The sequence below is a fragment of the Anthonomus grandis genome, chromosome 1 (genome assembly GCF_022605725.1).
Source record: "Anthonomus grandis grandis chromosome 1, icAntGran1.3, whole genome shotgun sequence".
In the NCBI taxonomy this organism is placed as follows: domain Eukaryota; kingdom Metazoa; phylum Arthropoda; class Insecta; order Coleoptera; family Curculionidae; genus Anthonomus; species Anthonomus grandis.
Window position 1 is genome coordinate 33,901,626 of NC_065546.1, and position 26,957 is coordinate 33,928,582.

General features: G+C 32.4%; 1 protein-coding gene across 3 annotated transcripts in view; it reads right to left on the reverse strand.

The window, feature by feature from the left end:
- The window catches only part of LOC126734650 (tubulin monoglutamylase TTLL4-like), a 58,985-nt gene that overhangs the window by 12,056 nt on the left and 19,972 nt on the right, over positions 1-26,957 (reverse strand). The window contains exons 1-10 of one of the 3 annotated variants that reach the window (XM_050438361.1): positions 17,548-17,732; positions 17,273-17,421; positions 11,134-11,349; positions 10,863-11,031; positions 10,248-10,350; positions 9,649-9,856; positions 9,464-9,590; positions 3,974-4,190; positions 744-1,002; positions 454-627 (exon numbers count right to left, since the gene is read on the reverse strand). In XM_050438361.1, the coding sequence (XP_050294318.1) occupies positions 454-627; positions 744-1,002; positions 3,974-4,190; positions 9,464-9,590; positions 9,649-9,856; positions 10,248-10,350; positions 10,863-11,031; positions 11,134-11,349; positions 17,273-17,421; positions 17,548-17,600 (1,675 nt within the window). In that variant the 5' untranslated portion in view covers positions 17,601-17,732. Of the gene's footprint in view, positions 1-453; positions 628-743; positions 1,003-3,973; positions 4,191-9,463; positions 9,591-9,648; positions 9,857-10,247; positions 10,351-10,862; positions 11,032-11,133; positions 11,350-17,272; positions 17,422-17,547; positions 17,733-26,957 lie in introns of those variants that run through there. The other 2 variants (XM_050438351.1, XM_050438355.1) reach the window with 2 other exon arrangements.

A 26,957-nucleotide genomic window follows, 5' to 3' on the forward strand; every position in this document is an offset into this window, starting at 1 on the left:
CATTCTAAGGGTTTTTGAAACACACATCATAAACTAGGTATTTTTCGTATCGTTTTATATTTTCAAGCCATTTCAAGTCAATTTAAAGTTTCTTACTAGCAATTGAATACTGGCAAACAAGTACATGAAAAAGTCATATTAAACTTTGAGAGAGACTGGTCCCAAAATAGAAATTTTAAACTAAAATAACGTTTGCAGAATAGAATAGGATTTTTAGAATAATTATGAAATAAATTGGGGGCTCACTCAGACCATTCCGAGTAGTGTAGTGTTGTTCTCCAGGAATTTCAAGTCTTCTTTTAGATTTATTCTGGGATTATGAAACACTTATTATGTATCCCTCGACTTTTAATAAAAGTATTTTTTTTATATATTCATGCATCTGGAGATATTTGTTAGAGCGACTTAAACCAATTTTTTAGAAGCGTCAGTGTAAAATAGAAAATCTCTCACCGTCCTCTCTCCTATTAGAATATTTCGTTTCCCACGCGTCGAACAATCGATTGTAGTACCTCGGCTCCATAAAATCCAAATATTTGAACGTGTTCGCGGTCGGAAATATCCTTTCGAACTTCCCTTTCACCACGTATTCATCCTCTGCTCTTATCAGTTGTCGCACGTCATCACCTATAGAGAAAAACACCCATATAATGATGCTTTTTTGAGAGAAAAGTGTTTCTAGATATTCTATTATAGTTCATATTCCATTAAAACATTTCAATACGCCCAAATAGCATCCTTACCAGTCAATTCCTTTAAAATATCATAGACATAATCTCCCCTACTATCAAACTGGGTGAAACTGGTATGCTTTGAACGTTCTTTCTTGGTAAACGCTCTCGCGTATATCCGATTATCGAAGCACTGGGGAGCGGTCTTCACATAATCGGCAAGTTTAGCGGGCAAATGGAATTGCGCCATATCAAATAACGTTTGTACTAAGGGGCCTTTCACGTGGGCGTCCAGGGGCGATGCGCTGTGTAAGCTTGGAGATATGTTCACCTAAAAACACCAACCAAAAAATAATACTAAATGGTAGTATTTATTTATTATGAATATATTCTTATAATTAATATAAGAATAGAAGATGGAAGATGCGAAAAATGTTGCAAGATATACGTTTAAGTACTTATGAAATGATGTTGATAATCAATACAATAATATTTCCCATTTGGATAAGATAGTATGCACTTCAATTTTATCATCTTTAAGCATGTTTGGTAAGTTATTACAGTAAAAGTAAGTTAGTAGTTACGATAAAGATATGGTCTAAACTATATGAGGTAAAGCAAAAACCTCTGTAGCAGAGTTCAAGGGGTTCCAAAAATTTACAAGCTAAAAATATTTTTACATACACAAAAAAGTTATCATAAAATATAGACTTCTCATAAACTACAGAGTATTAAAATTAAATACGCAATATTTCTGAATTTTAATATAAAACACCTGGTCATTTTTTTCATGTTATTAAACTTATCCGTGAAATACCTTAATTTTTTGTTAAATATGGCCTATATCTAAACCAATTACTTTTTAAGATATCTTAATCCTTGTGTAAGGTAAGCATCTATAAAAAGCGTATTTTTAAATCCCTTTATTTGCCGGCCTCGTCAGCGCGCAGGTATACACCTGCCTAGCAGTCATGCGGCCCTGGGTTGGAGTCCCAGACTTGGTATGCACGTTTGTGAGTGTACGACTTAGTTTTAAGTATACAGATTGGCGACTAGAAGACTACTGTGTGATTGTGCATACACTGTTGAGTCTTGTAGCGCTATTTTAATATTTTTGAATATTTATCATTATGGCTGTTTATACCGCTTCCAAAGAAGTTCAATTTATTAAACGGTTTTATGGAGGCAATTCGGCCGTCTATTTTGAAAATAGACCGATTCTTTGTGCTAAAACTATTTTAAATATCGTGTCAAATTTTAAGACATCTATTTGCCTCCAGGAATGTAGAAATTGTCACATCAAAGCTCCACCTATTGAGAGTGAGTATATAAGTGTTGGAGAGGAACTGGGTATGCATCATAAAATTGTGACGAGTATTTGGAAAAAAACATGGATATAAAGATTTTTAATATTCTAAAACTCAGGAGGTGTTTCCTGAAGACCAGTGGCGAAGAATGGCATTTTTTGAAACCATGATGGAAAAGGCAAATGAAAAGGAACATTTTTTTGGAAATTATTTTTTTTTTAGATGAGTCCTCTTTTCCATTGCATGGTAAACACAATCCTCCCATTGTTCGTTACTGATCTCAGAAAAACGAGTACAGCAGTTTTCAGTTCTGTTCTCAGTACCCTCAAAAGTTGAAACTTTAAACGCTGAAAAATACCCTCAGTTGCTACAAAACCAAGTCTTCCTGCCGTTAAACTCTTCCCTGATATTACTCAATTTCCAACAAGAATGCTGTCCTGCTAATAATGCGGTTAGAGTAAAAGAATTTTTAACAAATACTTTTCCTAACCGCCTTATTAGTGGGACTGGTAATATTAATAAGTAAGTCACCAAATGACTTTTATTTGTTGGGTTATCTTAAGGAAACTATTTATAAACACCATAATAGCAGGCAAACAAATTTAGAGGAGTCGAGAAACAAAATTGTTAAATTTGCCAATCCATTTTAGCTCAAACTCTTTTGGAAAAGAACCAGCTTTTGCGATCGGCTAACCTTTTGTTTAACTAAAGAAGGAGGCTTTTTTGAGCCTTTCATTTAAAGAATTATTTATTGGGTTTATTATAAGGACAAAGCTGTAATTTATAATATGAAATGGTTTTACACATGTAATTCCTGCATTACAAAAATATTATACGAATGCCTCGTAATAGTTTTTTAAATTTTGCCGCAAGAGTTACAGTCCTTACCGATGTCAGACGCTTACATTTAAATTTAAAATAATCGAGCTCGAACCTCGAACACCAACGTACTATCACGGCGGCGGCACTGCAACATCCATTCGCCAATCTGTATATGGTATAAATTACGTTACTTGAAGTGGCTGCAAGCGCTTTTTATTAACATGTTATATTAAAGATTTAGTTTAATAATAAGAATGAATAAGAAGAATGAATACTATTGCTATTGCTTATACGCATTGTAAAAATTAATAATCGAATTTTATATATTCCCTATTACTTTTCTTGTCAAAAATGTATTGCTAGTGTCATAATATAATAATATATATCATATATATCAATAATATCATATATAATAATGAATATTGTTCTAGGATTCGTGAACACTCTATCTCATCTAATAAGGTCACTCTATCTAACGTCTTTTTAAAGCGCGTCAAAAACTTATTTGTTGGGTCCTTTAGAATCTTCGAAAAAGTCCTGTGAGCTCAAAAAAATCCCCATTAATAACATCTACTCATTATCACTAGGCAAGAAGTATTTTCTGATTTGGTAAAGATAAAATCACTATCGATTGTTTTTCTTGGGTCTATTGTTTTATTTTTGTATCAAAACTGAAGTTAGTGAAAATCGATTTGTATTGAATTTAGTTACTTAAATCTCGATTTGTTAAATAGAATATAATTTTTTTTGTTAATAAATAATGCATAGATGCATCACAATGCTTATTTTACATTTTTTTATCTTTATTAAAAAAAAATCTCTAAAAATCGAGTGGTGCGATAATTTTGTCCAGGAGTTTATGTTAGACTAACTTTGGCACAAATTTCGTATGTCTTCGAGTCCATACTTATAAATTTTTAGACGAACCCTCGAAAATACCAAAAATAATCAGATTACCTCCATTCTATTTTCCATTTTATAGTATTCCATTTTATTTTATGATAACTTTTTTGTGACCCACTCTGTCCATATAAAAATATTGTTAACTTATAGATTTTTAGCAGTTCTACAACTTTGCTATAGAAATTTTTGCTCGTAAAGTTTAGGCCCTATTTTACCATACCTAATAGGAGTAGAAAATGTTTAATTGTTGACTAAGTTGTTTATATTTACCTCGAGCAGCCAAGGTTTTAAATGTTCATCCAATAAAACGTCCACCCCGAACAACTCGTAACAGTTATAATAACTGTTCATATTGTCCTCGCATAATGGGGTGATAAAAGGTTCGCACGAAATGATGGTTTTGATTACTAATTGTTGCAAGTTTTTCCATAAGGATTTCGTGTCTACTCCCTCCTTGTGTAGATATTCCATAAGCTTTGAAAGGGTCCTAAAACATTTTTTAAATAATAGTAAATTTTTGGACTTTTACCGAGCGCATGGAGGATTTATACCGGCCATGTATACACGTTTGGCGAGTTGAATTTTACGGATTGAGTTTTAATGTATTAGACTTAATAGATAGAGAGTAGACAGAGAACGACTGCATCGGTAACCTCCCACCGATAGCGACGCCGATTCTCCGTACCGCTCGCAATGTGAATTTAATTTCGGCTTGTGAGTGATGTTTAGCAAGCGCTTGGAGATGGGTAGGTTAGCCTCGAATCAAGTATTGGATTTTACGCGCACACGAAAGATAAAAATGTATGTTGTTTTTTAACGTGCTCATAATCGCAAGTCAAAACAACAACTTTAATATGCTCAAATCTTAAAAACCTTTGGTGAAAACTAAATACAATATTCTAAAATAACTCTTAAACAAAATAATAATTCTAATTAAATGGATTATTTAATAAGGTGTTGGGCTTCACAGTATTCCAACCTGTCGTAAAATTCTCTACGTACATTGGCTAACATTTCAGGTGGAATGGACCTAGAAATATTAATAATTCTAAGTCGCAATTCGTCCAAATTAACGGCTCTTCCATGTCATGTTCGGTACCTCTTGTGGAAATAAGCCGTTCAGGAAAAGTGTTTGTTAAATAGCCCTGCACTTGTCTAGCGTTGTGAGCGGGACATCCGTCTTCTTGAAACCAAATTTCCTCAAAATTAACATCCAAGTTTCGTATAATATTTTGTTGCAATAAAAGTAAATATCTCTGAGTTTAAGGTACCATCAATAAAAAAAGGCCCTACAATGTGATTGGCTAAAATACCAGCCCAAACATTTACCTTTTGCGGGTATTGAGTTCGTAATGGTACACTCAAATGTAGATTTTCCCGAGACCAATATCTCACGACCCAAGAATTATGTCGACCTAGAAGAGAAAAAGATGACTCGTCTGTAAATAAAATATTACTTGTGAAGTCGTCATCTTGATCAATTTTTTCTCTTAAAGTTTCACAAAACTCCAAGCGTTTTATTTGATCTTCTGGAAAAATTTCTTGAGTGTTTTTAATTTTATAGGCTTTGTACTTTGGGAGCTAGAACAAGGTTCACTTACTTCCACAAAAGCACACACCTTGACCTCGTTTTCAATCCTAGCGTCAGGTGTTCGACGAGGTTCCTGATCGCCACTAGAACATTTTGCACACCGATTTAGACATCCCGACTGCTCAAACTTATGCTAGATATTATAAATTGTTTTAGCAGTAGGGACTTGCTGATCAGGATATATAAATATAAAACGGCCGACAACTTCTTCTGCACTATCCGCATGACAATACCATTTAATGATATTAATCTTTTGATCAACAGTGAAAACCATTTTTATTTTATTACTGTATCCTTCTTCGTACCAAAGGTTGAAATAAATTGTAAACATGATCGGCTAACACGTACATAGGTATGCGAGGAATTGCAACCGAACTTTAACCGGACTGATAAGCGCAACGACGACGCGATAGCCGCCCAGGGTGGAGCCAAGTTTGTTCTCGCTCTACTCCGTCTCCTTCTTACACATTACGCAAAAATCATATTCGAACTTTTTCAACCGCCGAACGTGTATACTCTTAGAAGTATATATAGTGTGTTACAAAAATCCAGGTCGCTACTTTAGGGGCATAACATACACGGTATTTTTTAAGACCAAAGTTTTTTTTCCTAAACCACCTCCTTCCTAAACCACCTCCTCTCCTTAACGGCAAAAGAATTCCCACGGATCCTATACAAACGTAAATTTGTCTGTGGAATGAAAAAATATCTAATTGCATTAGACATAATCCTTATTTATAGAGATTTCAAAATTGTCACTGGCGTAGAGTACAGAATGCAAATAAAACAAGTATTTTTAGTACTATCACCGTTAAATTTTTGCGACACAATTTATGGACCATGTCTCGATAACTCCGACTCAGGTAGAATTCAAAAACTTCAAAACTCTTGCTTAAGACTTATATTTGGTATAAGAAGACGGCAACATATTTCTTATAAATTAAAAGAAGCAGGTTGGCTAAATATGCACAATAGACGAATATTACATATTTTATGTTTTTCTTACAAAATTCTTAAATCAAAAACTCCGCCTTACTTACTTGAAAAGCTTACCTATCGTACTGATGTGCATAATCTTAATATAAGACGTAAAAATCTTTTAACAATTCCTTGCCATAGCAAAGAATTCTTTAAGCGATCCTTTTCTTATGTCGTACCAAATTTGATTAATAAGTTCAAAATAATTAATTTTACTGTCACTGAAAAAACTTTTAAATTAAAAACCAAGCTTCTTCTTTTAAATCAAACTTAATTTTTCTTGAATGCCTTTCTTTATTAAAATACTACGCACATGCTAACTAACTGAATGCAACGTAAAATATTCTATTAACATTTATTATTCAAAAATTAACTGTTTAAAAAAAAGGAAGAAAAAAGAAGATTTTTTTTCATTCCGTTTCATCCATTTTTCCCCTCATAACTATATGCCTACCTATCTGTTTTTTTTTAGTTTGTCTATAAGAATTGTTTTTTTTTTTCTCTCACTTCTTCTATTATAAGCCTTAACAGAATCCAGGAAGTTGTTTCCTTCTTTTCTGGAAGTCTGAATGCATGGCTTTTTAGTTGCTTTACTTGTGTTAACTAAATTCTTTATATAACCTATTGTTTTTAATATGCTCTCTTTGTTTAATATTCTAATATTCAATTCCATGTATATAATCATATTACCTTCTGTAATTATGCTTTTTTTTTGTATTGGTGGCTAATAAACGTCTTATTATTATTATTATTATTAATTTTTTTCAAAGTAACAATTACAACAGTTTAAACCTTCCGCTTTCCAGCAAACAGAAAAAATAACTTGACCATGAATATCAGTCATTCACAAATTTAAAATGTTTTTAAATGTTTTTATTATTATGCCTAATGCAATTCGTTTGCCGTTCGAAATATGTAAAAATAATAATGATATTAATAAGGAATGAGTTTATTTCAATGATTAAAGCCAATAAATATTATATTATTGCAAGTATAAGCATTCAAGAAGAAGTTCACCTCTAAATTCTTGTCTTCTTTATTACACAAAAACAGAATAATTCAGCACAAAACAAATAAAAACACAAGACTTAAAGAGTTACAAACTATAAACTACCTAAGCAAGTTCATGCTATACAAATAATTAATGTAAATTTATTTGAATAAAAATTTAATTTTTTTTAAATTTATTGCAGCTTCATTTTATTTTTGTTATTTTATTTTAGGTCACCTGAAATGTGAATTAATGCAATGTTATTTAGATCTTAATATAATTCGGTAGAGGATTATACAGATTAACTTTAGGAAAACTTTCTCAAGAAAGCTTTCAAACTCTCAAACAAAGCAGTTCTATGCATTAATGACATGTAGATCTGTTTGAAATGATAACATAAGTCATATAAATAGGATGGAGCTTTAGACATCAGTATCTTGTGATAAAAACAGTGACAATACATTCTGGTTCTTGAATCTTTGGGCAGCCACCGCAATTTATGCGATACATGTTCATATTTTCTGATTCCCTAAACAAATCGGTTACAATTTTGTACTCTTTATAATCTGTATCAAGGCAAGGACCGTAAACAGGAATAACTGAACTGAGAAAGAATCAAAGTTTCACATAATATTTTTTTTAATAGAAACACTCAAGCAATTCCCATGAGGATGTAATGTGTGTTTGTGAAATAGCAACTGTTATTAATTTTGATTTTGTCTTTACTGAGCATTATCCGCAAATTCTCTTCCATGATTTTGCATTTTTTTGTTAGCAATGAGCATGTATGGTAATGCAATATTAAAGAATACTCCACAGACGCCGGTGCAATAAAATCAAGATCGCGATTAAATCACCGACATTTTCCAAATTACCAACAGGGGGAAAGAACATTAAAACTGGGAGTCGTCGGCATAAAAATGAGTAGCACAGAGAATTCAAATAAGTATTTAACTGGTCAGCCATTATTATTTCAGTCAGCTTTAAAAGTCAACAAAGATACTGAAGGGCATAAGATCAGAAATATTTTATGGATCTTTATTCTTAGGAATTGTAACTAGAGCATATTTCAAAGGAAATTGTGATGAGAGTGACATAGTGTTAATAATATTTACGACAGCAGATTTAATGAGAGGACCCAACCCATTAGAACCAGGATTTATTTCTCAATTTAGCAAGAGGAATTATGAATAGCACTAGTATCCTGGAAACAAGAAAAAATATTATTCAATTTGTTGTTACCAACTGCTAAAGTTTTTAACTATTTATATAGATCTTTGCTACTTTTATTTCCATAAATTAAATTAAAATAGCGTTTTATATATTGCCTGATGTGGTTGATACTATTCCTTAAGCGTTTAAACTGTTCCCAATTATCTGCAGGTTAATGCCTTGTGTATCTCGCTATAGCTTTATCTCTTAATCTCATCAGATCACAAATCTTTTGAGTCAACAAAGGTACTTTTTTACTGCTCATTCTGACGGTTTTTAGTGGTGCATGTTTGTGAAATAGACCAAGATTGATGTTAAGCATTTTAATTTTTTCGTCAATTTGGTATTCATACGACATTCGATCCATATTTGACTGAAGAAGATCGCTGTAAAATTCATCTGGTTAGCCTTGATTTGGAGTGAGTTTTCAGAAATTTTAGAACAATGAAGGACAGAGCCGTAACTAACGAAATTTACGCCTAAATAGATATGGATCCCCGTTATTTTTTGCATTGAGTAAAACGAACCTTACGCCTTAACGGGAGGGGATATTTAACAGTTTTCATGGTTTTTAGTGCGACATGAGGTGAAATAATTCTTCTAGTTTCGATAGCATAAAGGAGGAGCATAAAGTATGGTAATTTTTCTGATATTTAATGAGCCAGAGCTTCTATATGAAAAAATAATTGACAAAACGTTTTCAACGAAAAAATTTAATTTTTTTTTTTGATCGGATTTCTCCAGAAGAAAATTCAGTTAATTTAAAGCTGGCGTCGAAAAATTTCATTGAAAATATTCATTAAAAATCATGCTATATAGTTTGTTAATAAATTTTTCGACCCCTATATCCGGGATTTTCACCAAACTGATATGAAACTAGGACGTATTTTACAAATCACCCTAAAACATCAATAACGATTTAAGGAATAACACTGCAAAAGTATTTAATTAATAGGAGAAGATAATTTTTTTTTGATGAAAAACTTACCATTTATGCCCATGACAAGCGTTGGCATCCTCATTACTCGTATACTGACTGGACAACTTATTTATGCTATAATTGGTTAAATGCATATACCTATCTTTTAAGTCTTTTACATCATCACTGTATTTCACTAAAAACAAAAATTAAATTAAAAAAAAGCTTTTAATGATATACCAAACTTAGTTTACCACTAGCAAACCGCGCTAAACCGTCCGGGTAAAGGTAGATCCTTAAAGGGTGAAAACTGGTGACTAAAACGTACAATCTTAAATCGAATTTGCTTCCGTTAATGAGGTAGGGGTTGTTAACGTATTTCTGGCACACCAGGGAGGTTTTTTTCGGTAATTGGGACCATTTGTTTATCACTTTTATGCCCACTCCACGCGCTGATGCCGGCTGAAAGTAATTTAGGTTATTGTAACAGTAATTGAAGTGTATAGGAAAAGTTCAACGGCAAGGAAAGGGAAAGTACGAAAATTAAAATTAGTAGTATTTTTCGACGTGACAAATGTGTGGTATATACCCTTTTAATTATTAAGTATGTTGATAGCTATCTACACAGAATTTGGTTTTACACTTCAATTTTTCCCAAAACATAAGAATTGTGCTCTTCCCTGTTCTATTCACTTTAAAACAAATGACTTTTAAAGTAACACCTTAAAAAGCCTCATCAAATCCTCAAGTAAACAATATATTTCAACGTTGGGGAGTCTGATGATGGTTTTATAAAATGAAACATGTTAAAAATGGAGATTTTATTTATGAAATTAAGTCGAGATATACTTACAGGCTTAATAATCCACATGTCTTTTCCATCTTTGAAATCCCAATTTTGCTTGAGAAGTTTTAATTCTTGAGGTAGTACGTAGGTATGAGGCAGGAATCCGAATCTGGGTAAATAAAAATATTTTATGTTTTTTTTTTCATCACAGGTTTGATTATTTAAGAGTATATTGGGCCTGTTTTGTGATACAGGTAACTCCTTAAGGGTTATTACCTTACTTTCATTACTACCATTACTTTCTCAGTATTTTTCAATATTAAAAAACTAAAGACCTTGTTTCTTTGTCTTTGTAAATATTAAAAGATGCTAGTGAAAAGTTGAATAACCGATTAAAAAATAGGTTTTGTCAGCAGATGTGATTTTGTCTTTTTTTTTGACAATGACAATTTTCTTTACAAAAGTTCAATTCTCTTTGCTTGAAAATGACATGATTCATTAAAGAGAGGCAATCCTGGGGTTTATCATGATAAAATTTAAAATACCGATGCAAGAATGGACGACTAAGAATTTTTTTCGTAATTCAGCCACTGGTATACAATTTCAATGCATACATATTGGACCTCTCAAACAAAAAAGTTCAAACGATGGGTTATAGATAGAAATTAATGGATTACTTACTCTTTCATGCCATATTTAGCGATCATCTTTTGAAAGTTGCGCCACAATCGATCCTTCCGACCCAAATGGAATGTACCGGGAAAATGGTTCAATTTCTGTGTATCTTTTAACGTTTTAAACATGGGCGATTTCATGTGTTTACCCCACGTGCCCAACCATTGATTCGATTCTGAAAACATTTATTTCTTGAATTAATAATTCAATATCCGATTTTTTTAGACTTATTTGGACTACAGGACAGTTAAGGTGGGGAGATAAAAACGGGACACACCTCTACTAAACTCACTTCTTATAAGAGCGAAGCCGCTGTTGGTGAGGGTTTTCCTTACAATTATCGGCGTAATCGTGCTCAGTTTCCATTTAAAATATTTTTTACCCGCCGGTAATTTAAATGGGGTTTCTAGCTCGTGAGAGCTGAATTTTATATAGGGTGGAATGTTTGGGAATAGACTGGAACGGATCGGCCACGACGCCACGCCATCGGTACCTGAAAATGTTTTATTTTATTTATTTATTCGTGTCGAAAAAGCACAAAATCTTACACAAGTCAAAATATAGCAAAAAGGTATTACTAATAAAATTACAAAATTAAAGTTATTCAGTAATTATGTGATAAAATTATTCAGAATTAAAGAAAAAAAACAGCAAACACTAGGCATTAAGTAAAAATAACAAACACAAAGGAACTTTAACAGAAATACAATACATATGTACATGAACCACATAATCTTCCTAAAAAACCATAGTGGAATGAAGAAACTACTCAAATGAGTAAAAAGGGCTATTAATTAAGAAGTCTTTATTTTTTAATATGCAAGGTGTCAATTTGAAAAGGTACCAGGGCAGCCATAACCTCTAAAATCTTAGATGGAAAGGGGGGTCGAGTGATACCTCATTTAAAAGGTCTTTTAATTAACTTTCCAAAAATACCAGATATTCAATTCAAATAACACATAAACTCAAACTCAAAAATGCTTTATTGTCAATATAAACATAGAAGTTGTAGACAAAGCCAATAGACTATACATTAAAGGAATAAAAACGAGAAACTAATTTAAAATAAAATAAAATTATATAAAACGTTGAAAAATACTTAAATGCTAATCATTAAAAAATTCACTTAAACTATAGTACGCTTTACTAGCAAGAAATATTTTCGTCCTTGTACGTAGGCTTTTTTCAGTCTTAAGTTGTCTTATTTCTAGTAGAAGTTTATTAAACAGCTTTCTACCTCCATGTATGATAGAGGAATGGGTAGCCTCAACAAATAATTTTGTCGCGTATTATAGTGGCTTCCTAAGTGGAGTTCCCGTTTATATTTTCTAAAAACTAACCAAACTGTTTCCAAAATAAAGATACAACACAGGGTTAAAATTTTATGACTTACAAAAAGCGGGCGACATGAGTCACGAGGCTTGGCCCCACATAGATATCTAATGGCCCTTTTCTGGAGTACAAACACTGAACTAAAAAGTGAATTTGAACATGAACCCCAAAAGTAAATTCCATATCGAAGGTGCGACTCGATAATCGCGAAGTATGCAGATCTGGCGATGGAGAAATTAAGACTGGTGGCAATAACCCTTAGGGCGTAGCAGCCTGATGAGACTTTTCTACATACATTCACAATATGGTCTTCAAATTTAAGGAACTTGTCTATGGAAAGACCCAAAAACTTACTGAACGGTGGCATGGTGATGGCTTCATTATTTAAACATATATCATTTGTATTACATTTAAAATTAAGGATATTTGTTTTGAAAACATTAAATGTCAAAAAATTTGCATCACACCAGTCTTTTATTTTTAACAAATCTGCACGTATATTGGCCTCCATTTAAGAAACATCAGAGTCCTGCCAGAGGATGGTGGTATCATCGGCAAACAATGTAAATTTGCCAGTTACCTGCAGTTGTGGCAGATCGTTCACATAAATGAGAAAAAGTAAAGGACCAAGTACTGATCCTTGCGGAACACCCACATTTATATTAAGTTCCTTAGAGATACCACCATTAAAATTGACAGCCTGGACACGATTTGATAAGTAGGAACGAAACCACTCAAGGGCAGTTCCTCTGAAACCATAGAGCCCCAGTTTCATCAGCAGCACTTTGTGACTCACGCAGTCAAAGGCCTTGGACAAGTCACAGAATACCGCTGCTGCAACTTTACCAACATTCAGTCGGTTGTACAGGTGCTCTAGAAAGCTAAAGATAGCATCATTTGTGCTCACAGACTCACGAAAGCCAAACTGCTGAAGACTCAATAGGCCAAACCAAAATGAAACCATCCTCACCTTAACGAGCCGTTCCACTATCTTGGCTAAAGTAGGCAATAACGCTATAGGTCTAAAGTTAGAAGGACAGTCGCGATCGCCACCCTTGTAAAGAGGAACAATCATTGCTCTTTTTAAGCACTCTGGGAAAACTCCAGACATAAATAAAAAGTTAATTGACTCGGCCAAGACTTGCAAAGCAACAAGAGGTAAAGCAGAAAATATTTTAAGAGAAAGCCCATCCTAACCTGAACTCTTATTCTTAATATTAACCATTAACTGTTTAAGCTCTTCTACACTTGTGGAGGCAAAAAAGAAAGATTCGGCTACTACCACATTGCTGAGATAGCTCCTGGGATCTATTTTTTGTGAGAGTTTGGCTGCAAGGTTACTAGCAATATCACAGTAGAAGGAATTGAGGACATTGGAATCTAAGGTACTTGGAATAACCAAGACATTATTTTTGACCCTTAGCTCATTTAAAATCTTCCAAGACTCTTTTGCTCTGTTGGAGGAACTATTTATCCTCCTTTGAAAGTAGATCCACTTAGCCATTTTGATTGAGTTTCTGTAAATCTTGCGGTATCTGTTATAATAATTTAAAAATGTTGCATTGTTCAATCAATTTTTTCAATTCAATTCAGTGACAAATTAATTAAAAAGTTGTCAAAAAAACTCAAAAAAGTCAAGCGTTGATTAATCATAAGGAAAGAACGGAAATTATTCTTATTTATGGGGAAAGTCAAACATGTGCAAGAAGAACGGCAGCATTGTTTAACGAAAGTTATCCTAATAGTCAATTAAATCATAAATATGTTTTAAAATTAATTGCTAAGTTTAAGGAAACTGGTTCGGTTGCAACAAAAAAAGGAGTAATCGTCGTCTTTTGGATGAACAACTGGAAGTTTTAGGCACCTTTAATTTAGAGCCTTCTACATCACATCGCAGTGTGTCACGCCAGGTAGGATTATCTCACGAAACAGTAAGAAAAGCACTAAAGTTACATTAATTTCACTCGTATAAAATGCAAATTCTTCAACAGCTTTTTGATGATAATTTTGATAAAAGAAATTGCGTTTTGTGAAATAATGACTGATTTTATAAACGAAAACCAAAATATTTTACAGAATATTTGCTTTACTGATGAGTATTGTCAACAAACAAAATTGTCGGTACTGGAGTAATGAAACTCCGCGAATTTTTAGAGAAGGTCACACGCAGTATCCAGAGAAGATAAATGTTTGGGTTAGTATTCTTAGCAATTCTATTAGAGGACCATTATTTATTGAAGAAAATCTAACCGGTGAACTAATACTTAATAACATCTAGCTTAGAAAATCAAAATGATGCAGCGAGTAATATGATTTTGCAAGAAAATTTAATATACTTTCAACAAGATGGAGCTCCACCACACTATTTTCTTCCAGAGAATGGTTAAATGATAGATTTCCTGGCAGATCCTGGATTGGTCGACGGGGAGCAATTGAATGGCCACCAGGATCACCCGATTTATCACCTTTAGATTTTTTTTTTAATTGGGTGCATTTAAAATCAATTGTTTTTAAAGAATGGACAACATTTTGAACATTCTATAAATTAAGCTACCTTTTATTACTTTTTTTATATTCTATTTCATTACCATAGTTATTACTTAAAAAAATAAATATTTTCACGGTTTTAATTTGTTTCTTATAAAGTATTAACAAAAAGATAAAGTGGTATCTTTGAAAAGGAAATTTAAAGACCTTTAAAATGGTATCACTCCACCCTCCTTTTCATTTAAGATTTTAGAGGTTATGTCCGCCCCCGCCTGAGCACTGCTGCAATTTGATTGTAAACTAACCTAAAAAATGCCCCCCTCAAAAATAAATTTCATGTGTTTGGAAATTTTATACAGGGGCAGAAATATAGAGGGTGGTACGTTTTCAAATTGACACCCTGTATTGTAGTTGTTAAGTAAGTTGCAGAACCCTTACAGAGGCTGGAAAATTATTCAAAAAATTCACTCTTAGTAACAAACTGCAGTTCTTGATCTGGAGAATGGATGAAAAGGAACAGTGAGACTTTTCAATTCCCTAAAGTGGGATTTATAACGCTCTCTGTATACAAAAACTAAAAATTATTAGTCACAAGTCGTGTAAAGTTTAAAAAGGTGACACGTGTTTCGCTGCCTTACCGGGATAGAAACTTAAGGCATGCACAATATTACAAGCAACATATATAAGATATCCTTAATTTTTAATAATTTATGCACAAAAAATGTAAATAAAGGAAACAGATGAAACATCAAATGAAAAAATAAAAATATAGATTTTGACCTACGAAAGGCCAGAAGCGAACCACCACACGTTCACTTCAAACAAAGCGTCAATACCACTCGGCTAATCAGGTTGCATGAAAGATAAGATCTCTATAAGGCATAGAGAATAAAAATTACTATCAAAAACTTACATAGCGAATAAAAGCTTTAATATCAAATCCGGTTTAAAATTAAATCTATGGGCCACACTCTCTTTAGTCCAAACGGGCAACTACCATCATACATCTTCTTTGAAATGAAAATATGAAATGGCAAGGAAATTAACAGTTACATTCGAGCGGTATGGAAAAAAACTAACTCGAAGAGAAAATACAACGTACTGAATTTTGGTTTCATTCAAACATAATCTGCTTGAAACAGCCCAATCTGTTGCATGACCCTTAAGAGATGCGAGGAATATTGGCAACGCCAGCTTAACCAATTAAAGAAGTTGTAAAATGAAAATCCTGCAGGCTCCCTCCACTTATTTATTGAGCACTTAGTTATTTAAAATTCCCTACATGTTTCGGATGGACAATGGTGTCCATCACCAGGGGATAAAAGGATTAAAATTGATATTGGATATACGCCCCAGGGTCTGATTCCATGTCAAAGGCCCTCTATTTGTTATTATTGATAATCGACCGATGGACCTGACGATGGACACCACTGTGTCCGAACCATGTAGGGAATTTTAAATAACTAACTGTTGTCCGCATAGAGATAAGACAGAAATGACAAATAAGTAGATCATGACGCATCCCTCCATAAATCATAAAATGTAACGTGAGAGTCTAAGCCACCCTCAAATACGAATTAGCAAAATAGGGCGATAATTATCAACCATCGAATTGACCAACATGGTTAGTAGTAATTATTATTAGTGGTAATCAAGTTTTTTATAAGTCTAGTGTTTAGATCAAAAGGATTAGTACTTTGACTACTTTTTAAACCATCAATCACTTAAAGTTATTTGAGTGATTGATTAAGTTATTAATCATAGGTCACTTCAGTAAAAGAAAAGCCGGGTTCACAACTGCCTGGCAAATAATCCAAAGGATTGTTATGACCAAAAAAATTTAACTCTTTCAGGTTAATATGAACAACATCAATTATTAAAGATTATCTTGGCTGCTATCGAGTTGGGAGACTGATATTTATATTAAATATGTGAAGGCATAAGTTTTGGACAGTACAACTGAAAAATTACCAAATTTGAACTGGCTTTAATATTGCCATTAAAGACAATTATTGCCTTATATGTCTAAATTGGTTCTTTTTTAGGTTGTATCAGCCAGTTTTTGGTAAAAAGTACGAAATGATGGCACTGTTTTGATATTCGAGGAGCAAATTATTGTGAATAATAAAGAAGAAAAGTACACTTTTCGGACTTCCAACGCATTTTATTATGGCCTATTATGTTAAAAAAAACCGAAATGTTTAAATAAATTAAACCCATATTGGATATTTCAAAAAATATGCTCCAGAAATTGACAAAAAAAGCGCCAAATAATGATTCAATTTTAATCAAATTTGACAATTTTCTAATCACTTGAAGCGAACATATTAAGACAACCAAAAAAGCTAATATTACTGTTCGTAATAAAAAAATAACAAAAGCCACATAAAATAAGCCATACTGGCCAAAAATGCTCTTGGTAGAATGCCATTGCTACCAACATGACTAATTCTCAAAATGTATGTCAATTTTTTTATTATTTTTTGGCAAGTTAAAAGTCGTAAAGCCGCCCCGAGAATGATAACTTTATTTGTCACTTTTGGCCACCCTTCAAAAAAAATCCCCAATTTATAGTAAAACCGGCGATAAATTCTCACCTGGTTGGCATATCGCCAAACTAGCGATAACATCGAGGGAATCTTTGGTGCTGTCGTCGGTTGAAATAGGATCGCTGCTGGAGGCGCTCGGAGGGTCTTCGTCGAGCGAATCGTCTTCTACCGAGTCACTTTCTGAGCCACTGTCCACACTAAAATTGCGAATTTTGGTTTGAATTTTATGGATTGAGCAAATAGTCATGGTTTGGCTTTATTAGTATATTCTTTTATTTCTAAGAACACTGGCGGACAAAATATCAAATTATCAGAAAAATTACCATTCTTTGGGCGCCCTATAAGTATCCAAACTAGAATAATTATTCCACCTCATGTCACACTATAAAAAACCGTGAAAACTTTTAAACTTCCCGCACGTCAAGGCGTCAAGTCCGTTTTACTCAAGTACTAAATAAAAAATAACGGGGATCCTTATCCCTGGCGTATAAATTGTGTTAATAACGGCGCGGACCTTCGTTGTTCTAAAAATACTGAAAAATCACTCGGAATCCGTGAGGAATGTTGCTAAAAGGCGCGCAAATATATTAACAAACAATTTATGGGAATCCGAGAGGAGAGACGGAAAACATTCTTTTAAAAGCCAACAATTTTGAGTCACGCTGTTATGCGTTTAAGTATGATTATTCATATACAGGGTGTCTCATGGTGGACAGAAATTCTTAAATTTTTTAATATTTTAAAATACGGTTGTATTAAATAGAAGCAAAAAAATTGTCGTTATTTTAAAAATATTCCTACCGGAATCATAAAGTAAAATAAAAGAGATGTGAAATGATAGCACGTTAAGGGCTCTCTACCTATTTTTGACACTTAATAATAGTTCCAATAGCTAGAATGGACGGCACCACCGACACTGAAAACAGTTGATATTGACATTGTCGTAATTGACAGTCATACCCGTCTTGGCCTCTAGTTATAGTTATATCTTATATATTAAAAAAAAATTAAACTGCAATATAATCATTCTAATAACACATTTTACTTATAAGTGACTTTATTAGTCAAAATGTAGTAGCCCGAGTAAAATTCCGCCAGCAAATACTATGCACCCTTCCATCAACATTCTAGGGTTTTGTCTAAAACCTGTCAGTGATGTTTTCTCATTAATCATACCTGGCGATGTCTAATTGCCAATATTCATATTCAGTTGCCTTGTGCTTAATTCCACTGCTATAGATGGTGTTGAGGAAAATTAAAAAAGGTTATACAACTTTTGGCACATTTCGTAAATTGACAATTGTTTATTTGGCAATTTTTAGTGATTTCGGCATTTTTTTGTCTGTTTTAAATTCAGAAAGATTGAATATATTCTTGTTTCTTTGCACTGCATTTGGAAATTTGTAGGTAACATTACATTTATCTTGTGAAATTATATGATAAATCATTTTAAATTTTATTATTAATAAAACGTATGTTAAATTCATTAAAAAATCTGCTCCCAATACATACAAATATTATTAATATTAAAAGAAAAGAAAATATTTAAATTTGATTAGCTTCACATATTCTACCTGGTATCCTGCATTTAGAAGTAGGTCAGCTCTTAATTTTGTTTTAAATCTTTTGTAACCCTAGTTGCAGAATGATCCCATCAGCTTCTTTGATGGCTCTGTGGATGGCTGCTATAAGAACACCCATTCTGAACATCCCTTTTCCAACCCATCTAAGGCCAAACCCATTTTTAATAAATGGGTAAGTTTATCAGGAAACAAACAATTCATATTAAAAGTGACACCAGAGGAATTTCACAAGAACCGCAAAATTTAGTCCTTACGCGTATACCCCAAGACTTTCGTCCCAATAAAATATTTAAAAAAGGTATCATATTTAAATTATCAATTATTACTTTTTGTTTAGATCCCTTGAAAACACTTAAGGTAGTTTGCAAATCTGAAAATATAATTACCGAGGAAATTTAAATTAGAAATTAGGACGATCTACATTACTCTCTGAAGTGCATGTTTTACAAGTAAATTAATACTTAAAATTATGTTATTTTGATGTTAAAATTGAAATGCTATTTAATTTTCTTTATTTAATTCCATGGAATCATTGGGTCGGTGCTTGGATGCAGTACGTAATTATTCAAAACAAAATGGTTTAAAATTAAACCCTAAAAAATCGGCTGTGTCATCTATATTGGTCTTAGAACATTGAAAGGCCTTTCAATGTTCTAAGATCCCCTTGGCATCATGGTGTCGTATTAACTGTGATCTCATGATAGATGGTGAAAACATTTCGAATTTAAAAGAACATAAAAACTTAGGTATTGTTTTTGACACAAATTTAAGATTAAAGGTATCTAAAGTAGTTCAAAAAGCATATATGTCTCTGAGAAACTTTTACAAAAGTAAGGCTCTCTTAAGTGTTACTCTAAAGAAGCAACTTTGTGAAACTCTCGTCTTATCGCATTGTAATTATTCTAATTATGTATATGGACTATGTCTTGATGTTTCCAGTAGGTACAAACTGCAATAAATACAAAATTCTTGCATTCGCTTTGTTTATGCGTTAAGAAGACGGGATCACGTAACTTGTAAGCTGAAAGAATTAAACTGGCTCAATGTGCAAAATAGAGAAAAACTACTTTATTGTTTTTTGTTTAAACTCTTAAAAAACAATTATCCAGCCTACTTACGTAATAAACTTAAAACAGGTTTTAAAATTTGATATTTGATCCCGTTACAGCACTGCAATTTTTCAAAGGTCATTTTCTTTCTGTGCATCAAAGCTAATAAATACATATAATATTAATGACTGATACATATAGTAACTTAATGACTTATGTGTTCAACTTAAGAACAATTTTATTTTTATTTCATCAATTTATTTGTTTTTGGATAGTTCTTCTCCTTTTGTTTTATTTATACTGCTATTATTGTAGAATATGATTTATTTCTTTAAGTATTTGTATTGTTAAGTCAAGTCGGTCATGCGCTAGGTAAGTTTGTTTTTCTTTCTTTAAGTCTAAATTTTTGTTTGTTTTTTTTGTATATTAATATTATATAGTTATTATATAGTTAAATATTTTCTGTATGTTTTATTTGCTTTTTTAAAAGTAGTTATAATAATATTATAATTTTATGTGTACTCGGTTAAGTTAACAGCATTCGCTGCCCTTCGCCGAGTATAAAATAAATGCCTAATTTATTTTATTTATTTATTTAATATTTTAAAATACCGGATCGAAAGATCTAGGTGCGACAAAATAATGCTGACATATGCATTAACGAGGAAGAGTCGATTCTATTTACGTCTTTATCTATGTCTTTAATTCTGTGTGAGAAATGATGAAATATCTTAAAGCCCTTATGGAAGATAGATTTTTTAGTTAAAAGAAATATTAATGCAGATAGGCGTACAATACTGAAACATCCGATATCGCGAATTTTCTACTATAAGTTTATGTCGATCGATCAAAAACTTCTAGCAACTTCTTTCGTGAGACTTGTTACCGTTAGAGCTTCCATGATTACCTTGGTAGCGAAGAGTACTTTTTTACCCTCTGAACTGTGTCCGAAACATGTCGGGTATTATAAAGCAGAATTATGTGTAATAAACAACTGTAGGATTTCCAAAAGGCTAGGATTAGGATTTTCTTAAAAAGTGGTTGGATAACACGGTTGCTAGTATTTCCTCAAAAGCTGATACTATACATAAGGTGTGACTTAATTAGGGTAAAGTAGTCTAATCAATTCTTGATCCAAGTTCTATGAGTTCAAAACTTATAATGTGTTGGTCAAATTTAAGATCCTTGTCAATTATATGACCAAGAAATTTGGTGTCTAATTGGTACTTCCTCCAGGCGGCGTTTAAGGCGCAAAATTTTATTGGTGTGTAAAGATAACAGATATAAATAGAACCATTCTTTTAAGACCCGAAGATGACCAGATAAAGAGGACTAGAAAGGGAGTTCACTCTCACTACTAGAACTATGCCACAAGATGAAGGTGGTATTATCAGCAAATAAAGTGAATTTTCCCTGAAAGCTAAGGTAAGTTAGACCATTGACATAACGCAGAAACAGTATCAGTCCCAAGACCAAGCCCTGTGGAACATCCCAAGCTATTGGCCCATATTCAGAATGTGGTAGCCAACCAAGGTAGACGCGTTGCTTATGATCTTTTAAGTAAAAGGTAAACCAAGACAAGGCTATGGCCCTCTTATTCGGGATTTTCGCAAAAGACTGCTGTGGAAATGCCACCATCGTTAATCTGGCTGTACAGATAGAAAATAAAGTTTTAAATGGCATCGTTCGTAGTTCTGTGTTTCTTAAAACCAAATTCGGATACACTGAGGATGTTGTTTAATCTCAGAAAAGTTATCAAGTGAGATTTGACCAATTTCTCCAACGTATCCATGGACATTTCTTTATTGATAGGAATTACTTTCGCTAATTTTAAACAATTTCGAAATACACCCAATGCCCAAGATGAATTGAGCGATTTTACCAGGGCTGATAAGGCTTCATGACGTAAGTAAGAAAGTATTCATGATGATAAGCCATGCTTACCTGAAGAGTTTTGTTTTTAATGAGTTGTCTTTTTTAACTCATCTAGGTTAGTTACATGAATGAAAAATAAATTATTGATAGACAAATTTTTCATGCAACTCGTTGGATCTAGTAGAGGTTTAAAATTTCTTTGAAGATCATGGGTTATGTTACAAAAGAATGTATATAGTTTATCAGGGAATACTACTGGTATAAGTTCTGAATGATAAGTATTTTTTCGATTTTTATATTTAACTATTTTTCAGCACTCACTCTGTTGATTTGACGAATTATTTATTCAACTAGAATAATAAGATTATTTAGACAGTCTAATTAAACGGCGATATAGAGAGCGATAGGAGTTGAAGTAACGATTAAACCAAGGAGAATTTGAGTACTTTCTAATCATATGAATCATATAGATTTTTCGAAGATGTTTTAAGCCCTTTCGTGAACCATGAAGACTGACGCAATTCTAGATTTTAATTTATAATGATCGGAAAAATTCGATTAACCATAGATGAACCATTTTTGCGCGAAAGACTGATACTGGATCGGAACATTACGTGGAAGGAATGTTCAAGTCGACTAGCCAGCTCGTGAAATCGGCTAAAGTTAGTACTAGTGTAAGTCTCAAAGATGTTACACGTAAGATTTCTTCATGATCCGATAGGCTCGCGCTTTCTACTACAGTTTATGTTCTGGAGAGGTTCGAACAAACATAATAATACTAGATGTCAATTGAGAAATTCTAGTCGGAGAGTTTGCATTGTCAGAATATGCATTGTCAAGGCAAAAAAGGGTGAACGTGAAGTTCTTGAGACGTACGCAAGAAACAGAAGTGTTGTCACTATAATTCATTTTAAAGTTTACTGCAAGAATAATACGCGCCGAGCTAAGTATACGAGCTGGGATATAATTTTTTTCTTAATTCTATTATTATAATTTTAAAAAAATGGCTTTAACAAGTAATATTAAAATCAAGGCCGAATCAATTTTTATAAATTTTTTATTCATATATTTTTTTAAATTTTATGTCAAATATCTCACAAAATCAACTTTTATTATAGTACGGTCCTGATTTCTATGTCAAAGGTACTTGAAAAACGTGACGTTGACAGTTAAGCAATGCACTAACCATATATGTATAAATGGTAATTTATACATATATGGCATTAACCATCAGGAGCCAGTTCAGGAATTCCACACACAGTGTGAGTGTGATATTTATGGTGTAACTGTCAAGTGCTCTTTGGTTGACGGTCTAACGTTACGATTTCTGAACAATTCATATGACATCGACAAGAAAGACGGAAGGAGTAGCGATTTAACCTCCTGGTAAGGACGGACAAAATAAAAGACTACATAATCTAGATTCATGTTTAACTTACCTACTTTGTTGCGTTTTTCATAAAAAAATTACAATTTACAAGAAAAGAAAATAATTTGGAATTAGAATTATGGAAGGAACAGAGGTTATTACTAGTACCACTCTTGAATTGGTAACTGACGAAAATGAGAAATCGATAATCGGAGATAATCAAGTTTAAAAAAAAAATAAACAAATTGTATGTTTTGTTTTAGTTTTATTAATTTTTTTGTGCAATGGAAAGAGATCTTATAAAAAGGACACAGCGAGAAATTCAATCCATAAACCCCATACAAATATATTATTAAAGATATTTCTAATAAATATAAATAAGCATTTCTTGACAAATGACGTTAATGAAATTTCAACACACTAATTACGGTGTGTTTGGGCGTGCACATAATTTCATTTCTGAACTTGATTCTGAAATGAAATTGTGTGCACTTGTATTCTGATTTTGAATTATTAAGAATTAAGTATCACGGAGGATGAACAATTATCCTTATACAAATGTAGGGAAAAAGGGTAAGAAAAATACGATCTTAAGATGATTCTGCCTGAAAAATCGTTTAAATCTTCAAAACACTATTTTTATCTCTCAGGCAGATTTTTATTATTCCTAGACTCATTAAGTTAAAACAAAAAACAGTTGAAAGAGAAAATATCTGTCTAGCTAGTGAAATTTAAATAATTATAATTGTACTAAAAATAAAAAAACTTAAGGCATTTTTATCCCCTAAATATATACAGTGAGGACAAATTACTTACAGAAGTAATTTATTAATAATTACAATAATTGTTAAACAAATTAATATTTGAAATGTTATTAATATATTCCTTACCCTAAAGATTTGTAATATATAGAAATAAAACTAAACTCTATAAGTATTCGCACAGGTATTTTTATATATGTATAATAAAAAAAGGCTAATACTTCGTTGAACCTCCTTTTCTTTTTATAATTTGAGTAAGCCTTCTGTTCATTGAATTGGCTAACTTTTGAATTGAGCTGCTCCTTACTGGAAAATGATGCTTTCTGATCTGTTTTCTTAGCTCACTCACTCCATAGATTTCCAATAGGGTTGATATTTGAAGACTGAGGAGGTGTATTTAAACTATGGGGCACATTAAAAGCTATCGATTGTTTAACAATATACGCCATATGGTTTGGATCATTATCTTGTTGAAAATAAGAATCGTCTACAACACTAAGTTTTTCTGCACTAGCTCTTAAGTTTTCTTTTAATATATTTAAATACACATTTTTATCCATAATACCGTCGATAAAGGCAAGATTACCAACCCCTTCAATTCTGTATTGAGCTTCCTCCATACACTAACCTTGCCATTTGAATGGAAAATATTATAATTGCTCTCGTCTGAGAATATTACCTTATCCCAAAATGAGCTATAATGGAAGTGTGCAGTAATAAAATCAACACGCTTCTTCTTGTTTATTTTATTTATAAAATAAAAGGCTTATTTCTAGCAACTCTTGACCGGTATCCAGCTCTATGAAGGACTCTGCGGACTGTTTTTGGATGTACAACTATCTTTTCGTCTTCTGCTAACAGAGTTAATTTCAGAAGCCCTAAGCGGAATTTTTTGAATACAGGTCAGTATTTTGCGTTCTAGTTTTTTTTTAAATTGTCGGCATTTTCAAACCTTTTTACAACATTTCGCACAGTAAACCGATTTTTTAAAATTATTTTTGCAATAGCTGAATAGGATTTACCCTCTTTTCTCGTGTTAATAATAATTTTACGTTCAGATTTCGTGGTTTCTTGACCCTTACGACCGATTTTAACAATTTACTGCCTTAAAATCAAAAATCAACTATGTTTATTTTCATATTGGTTATTAGCCTAAAATATTTGTTAAATTTTATTAAATTCTTTAGCATTAAGGGGCCTAATCTTTCACATTAGGAATTAAGTGTGCCAATACTTTTGTCACCTGATAATTTAGGTTTATTTTTTTTAATTTTATCTTTATTTTGGTGAAACAGTTTTTTTTTATTCCATATATTATAAATATCAAGGGTGATATTTATGATATAAATTGTGTATTATTTGTGTTTTTTTTTAACATTTGCATGTAATTGTTAAGGTGTATTGTTAAGTTTGTAATTGAATATATAAATAAATAAGAAAATATATATATTTTAAAATATTAATTTGGCATTAACACTATTTTTACTTTTGTTCCTCACTGTATAGTGTATATACCACCTTAAAACATAAATAATTAATAGAATAACCCGTAAATAACGCTTAATTTTTTGCCCAGAATATATTCAGAATTTTATTTTATACTTGGCTCCTCTGTATATACTCCTAAATGTATACAGGGTGTCCCAAAATTAGTGGACGAAACGCGAACCCTGCATTCTTTGGTCAAAAATAACCTCACTTTTTCTTATAAACATATATCGGCAAACGCCCCCCAAGGGAGCTACGCCCCTTTTAAGGGGGCACCTGAAGATGGTTTTTTCCACTTATTTTCGAAACGGGTAAATATAAAAATTTTAAATTTTAGTATTCTCCCAATTTTGCTATGGTGAATTTAGTTGTCATTTCATAATTTTCATTATTAGTCAGGTGCGTATCATTTATTATTTATTTTTCACTACCAATTTTTATGAAAACTTAGTAGCAGGCTTTGGAAAAAATTGACACACTGCATAATGACATTAACATTTGTTGTAATTAATTAGCTGTCATTTTGCATTCAAACTGCTAATATCTTTTTAACTATGGAAGACTTTTCGACCCGTGAAAAAGTAGATATTCATTTTATGTATGGGTTTTGCAATGGAAACGCACATGCCGCTGCACGAGAGTATCGGCGGAGGTTTCCTGCAAGAAGGCTTCCACATTGGAAAGTTTTTGTTAGAATTCATAGAAATTTACTTGAATATGGATCCTTCGAACGTGCTCGAGGGCAAGGAAGACCAATTGCAAATGATGGTTATGGGGAAGTACTGAATTTAATTGAAGAAAACCCTCAAATATCATTAAGAACCTTAGAAGAGATTACCAATATCCCAAAGTCAAATGTAAGTAAAATTAAATATGATAAATAATTAAGTACCTAATTTGTTATCCAAAAAATTAAATTTAAAGTACTTATAACTGAAAATTGAGATTGGTATAAATAGTGTTGTTATTAATTATTATCGTCGGATCGCATTAAATTCATTGCAAAATACTCTAATTACTATTATTATTATTATTTACTTTATTTACTTGGATAAGTTATCACAAATATCAAACACCCCAAAACAAATCCTTTTGACGACTAACTGGAATGTTTAGTGGCTTACTAAGGTTTAAGCTTATTTCCTATGCAATTTAAAATATTTAAAAATAATTTCAGATTGGATGAATGACTAAGATGTTAGGATACCATCCTTTCCATTATAAAAGGGTTCAGGAGTTAGAAGAAGAAGATTTTCCAGCTCGAGTAGACTTTTGTCATTGGATTTTAAATCACCCAAATCTTCGTCAAAAAATTTTGTGGTCAGATGAGGCAACTTTTTCTAGGAGTAAGAACTTTAACATTTTGGAGCATCGAGAATCCGAGAGTAGTTCGACGAACTAACTTTCAGCATAGATTTTACTTTAACGTATGAGCGGGTTTGATAGGAGATAAATTGATAGGCCCAATTATTTTGCCACACAGGTTAACTGGTCGTCATTATTTAAATTTTCTTCAAAACAATCTCAGAGATTTACTGGACGATGTTCCCATAGAAACTCGGCTGAAAATGATTTTTCAGCACGATGGGGCACCAGCTCACTACAGCC